Genomic DNA, 3,132 nt, shown 5'->3' on the forward strand with positions numbered 1-3,132 from the left:
TTTTGTTGGTCGTCGTCTTCTTCTTCTTCTTCTTTTTTTACTATAGTATGTAAAAAGTTTGCATATTTTTCTATTTTTAACAATTTTCCAATATTTTTCTACTATGTGTAATAAAAGTTGTAGATGCACCCAAATTGTCTTCTTTTTTTTTTTTTTTTGAGTAATTGCATTGGATAGTACTCTTACGGATAATAATTAAGTGTATAGTAGTATTTTTTAAAGAATTGCAAATTTAGCATAATCTATCATCGATAGGCCCTATCGTTTAGACTCCTACTAGTGATGTGATCTATCTATTTAGACCTCTACTAGCGATATGACCTAATTAATAGACTTTGAAAGTAAAATCTAAATTTTATTATATGTATAAATTATTTTTCATTACACTATGTATACGAATACTTTGAACTTGATTATTATATTTACAACTCGAAAAATAATAATAATAAAAATAAAAAGGCCCATGGGTGGAAGTTGTTGAGAAATAAGAAAGTGAGAGTGAGAGTGAGAGTAAAAAAGAGTTTATGAGAGTTAGCTTAGCATCATTCTCTTCTCAAATTCCTTTTCGTCCCTTCCCTTTTGCTCTCCCAGTGGTCGTCTTGTCTGAGTCTTCTTTTTAGGCTTAATTAGAAGAGAATTACGCAGTGAGTGACGCACTCCACTTTTCCGCTTCTTCGTGTCCCTTCTCTCCAACCAACACGACATCTTCACACTTCCATTTCCACTTCTCACCTATATTCCCCAAATTCACTTTACTCCTTTTATTCTCCATTTCTCCATTTCTCTCCTCTTTTTCCCCAATCCACGCCATGGGAGACGACGGACGTTTGCATGCTATGGACGACGATGAAGCTTCCGCCGCCGACCAACGCCCATCCATCCATATTTACCCTCTCAGCAACTACTACTTTGAATCCAAAGAGCCTCTTCTTTTCAAGGACGAGACCTTCGCTGATCGCCTCCTCAGGATGAAATCCAAGTATCATTTCTCACTTTAATCCGTTGACTACAGTTTGCTCTTTAAGTTCCTTCTGTTTCTTTAATCTGTTTTTTCTGCAGTTATGCCGCTTACGGATTGAGGACTTCTGTCGAAGCAGTTTTGCTGGTTCGTTCCTTCTTCATATTTTACAACTATTTTATTTTATACTTCCATTTCCGCAATCTTGTGCCTCCTACTGGTTGATTTCTTTAGGCATATAGACTTTTTATACTGACTCTGTCGTCATCGTCCTCGAACTGCTTGACGCCTAATTAATCGGTGGAATTCTGATACTATTGGTTCCGGTCAGTGTAGTTATAACTTGTAGCATCGGCTTATTTGACCTTTTCTCTCGCTATTGTTAGATTGATAATCATGATACCTGATTACTAAGAGTAATTAAGTGGAGCTTTCAGTTAATTTATGATTCACAAGTTTTGCATCTTGGCCGTATTTATTGGCTTTTGCGTGATTGGTTCTTTATTGTGTGGAATGAACATGATTTTTTTTTAATCCGTAGTTGATCTCCTTACTTCATTTCCATTTTGAGAGAAATCATGGTAGTCCGAACTTTTCTATCCATAAAACCTTTTAGGAGATAACTTTTAGATTGATGAACCTGAATTCAGGATGCTTTTCTGCTACACAATTTCTAAATGGACACCTCATCATGCGATCAAAAACAGTGCTTAGATACTGCATTATAATTGAAAGCGTCCATTATTCTCAAATTAGGTTGAACTATTCAAGCATCCTCATTTGTTGCTGTTTCAAATACGTAATTCAATTTTCAAGCTTCCTGGTGGTCGCCTAAGGCCTAACGAATCGGGTAAATGTGTGCTTTGAATCCCTTCTGCTGCTGCGTTTGTCTAATAGTTATGCTGATTGGATAGTTTATTGTGGTGGATGATCTCAATTTACAGATGTTGATGGCTTGACGCGAAAGTTGTCAAGGAAGCTTTCTGCCAATGGAGCCTCTGATGCATCTGATTGGGAGGTATTGTAATGCCCAAATCTATTTCTTTTATTTGTCTACCATGTATTATTACTGCAATTATGAATGATGGAATTTGAAGTTTTCTTATTTTCACATTTAGGTGGGCGAGTGCCTCGGTATGTGGTGGAGGCCTGACTTTGAAACCCTGCTCTTTCCATATTTGTCCAGTACTGTTAAAGGGGCCAAGGTATTTTTTCGAATGCAAACTACTTCCTTTAAACTATGACTATTGAGCTATGCATCATTTGCCTGTAACTCACTCACTCACAACCTGATGCAGGAGTGCACTAAACTTTTCCTGGTCAAGTTGCCGGAGAGTCGAAAATTCGTTGTGCCAAAGAACCTCAAGTTGATCGCTGTTCCTTTATGCCAAATTCACGAAAACCATAAGGTATCTTAACCAAGTCACTTTGTGGATGTCCAATTTGTGATATTTGAAAATCTTACTTTTTCCTTGAAGGATTGGAAGAAAAGGAAAGAAAAATCAATTTTGTTATGGAAATTCTTGAAATAATCTCTATATATTGTTGAGTTAAAATGTGGTGCATAATCTATCTACATGTTAATCCTGTCATCTTGCAGACATATGGGCCAGTTATATCTGGCATTCCGCAGCTGCTTTCTAAGTTCTCCTTCGACATCATCGAAACCTAAGATTCATCTTATTAATTATAACAGATGAAGAGCTATGGTCAGTGGTTAGCGGACCAAAGAAATTAATATATTTATTATTAGTACATTATAGAGCTGTCAGCTAAGTTTCTATGAATGTTGACAGACCCTTGTATAAAACATATGCACATAAATCATGGTGATGATTTTGTAAGTATGAAGATATATATAGTCATATAGGTCGAAATTGTTACTTTACAACTTTTGTTTTAATGAGTGCTAAAACTACATGATTGTTTAAATTGCTATCAATTCTCTCGACTTTATTGTGCTAATGAACAGAATTTTGATGTGCTACAACCAAACTTATTACATTCTCTCACTGAAGGATGCGGAGAAATGATGAGGTATGTTGTCTGCTCAATTTGTAGATGAAATTGTGTGTATATATATTGGAAGTGAAGGTTGCGTTTATGCCATGTCAAAAGTGGCAAATACATATCATATGTGAATTGTGATCCTTATCCGAAGACAGTTATTTGTG

General features: G+C 36.0%; 1 protein-coding gene across 1 annotated transcript; it reads left to right on the forward strand.

Moving 5' to 3' along the window:
* The first annotated feature begins 556 nt into the window (after positions 1-556).
* LOC120079415 (pre-mRNA cleavage factor Im 25 kDa subunit 1) lies at positions 557-2,896 on the forward strand. The gene is made up of 7 exons (XM_039033584.1): positions 557-979; positions 1,060-1,105; positions 1,715-1,808; positions 1,903-1,976; positions 2,077-2,163; positions 2,257-2,367; positions 2,559-2,896. Exons 1-7 carry the CDS (start codon positions 810-812, stop codon positions 2,628-2,630), a joined length of 654 nt encoding a protein of 217 aa, XP_038889512.1. The 5' UTR covers positions 557-809; the 3' UTR covers positions 2,631-2,896.
* Positions 2,897-3,132: the final 236 nt, after the last annotated feature.

Source organism: Benincasa hispida, chromosome 6 (genome assembly GCF_009727055.1).
Source record: "Benincasa hispida cultivar B227 chromosome 6, ASM972705v1, whole genome shotgun sequence".
NCBI classification, from domain to species: Eukaryota; Viridiplantae; Streptophyta; class Magnoliopsida; order Cucurbitales; family Cucurbitaceae; genus Benincasa; species Benincasa hispida.

What these genes read in the sequence shown, in the direction of transcription:
- LOC120079415 (XM_039033584.1), top strand. Translation starts at nt 810, where the DNA reads ATGGGAGACGACGGACGTTTGCATGCTATGGACGACGATGAAGCTTCC. An exon ending in CCTAAGGCCTAACGAATCGG is followed by an intron (nt 1,809 to 1,902) that starts GTAAATGTGTGC and finishes CTCAATTTACAG; the next exon opens with ATGTTGATGGCTTGACGCGA. An exon ending in AAATTCACGAAAACCATAAG is followed by an intron (nt 2,368 to 2,558) that starts GTATCTTAACCA and finishes GTCATCTTGCAG; the next exon opens with ACATATGGGCCAGTTATATC.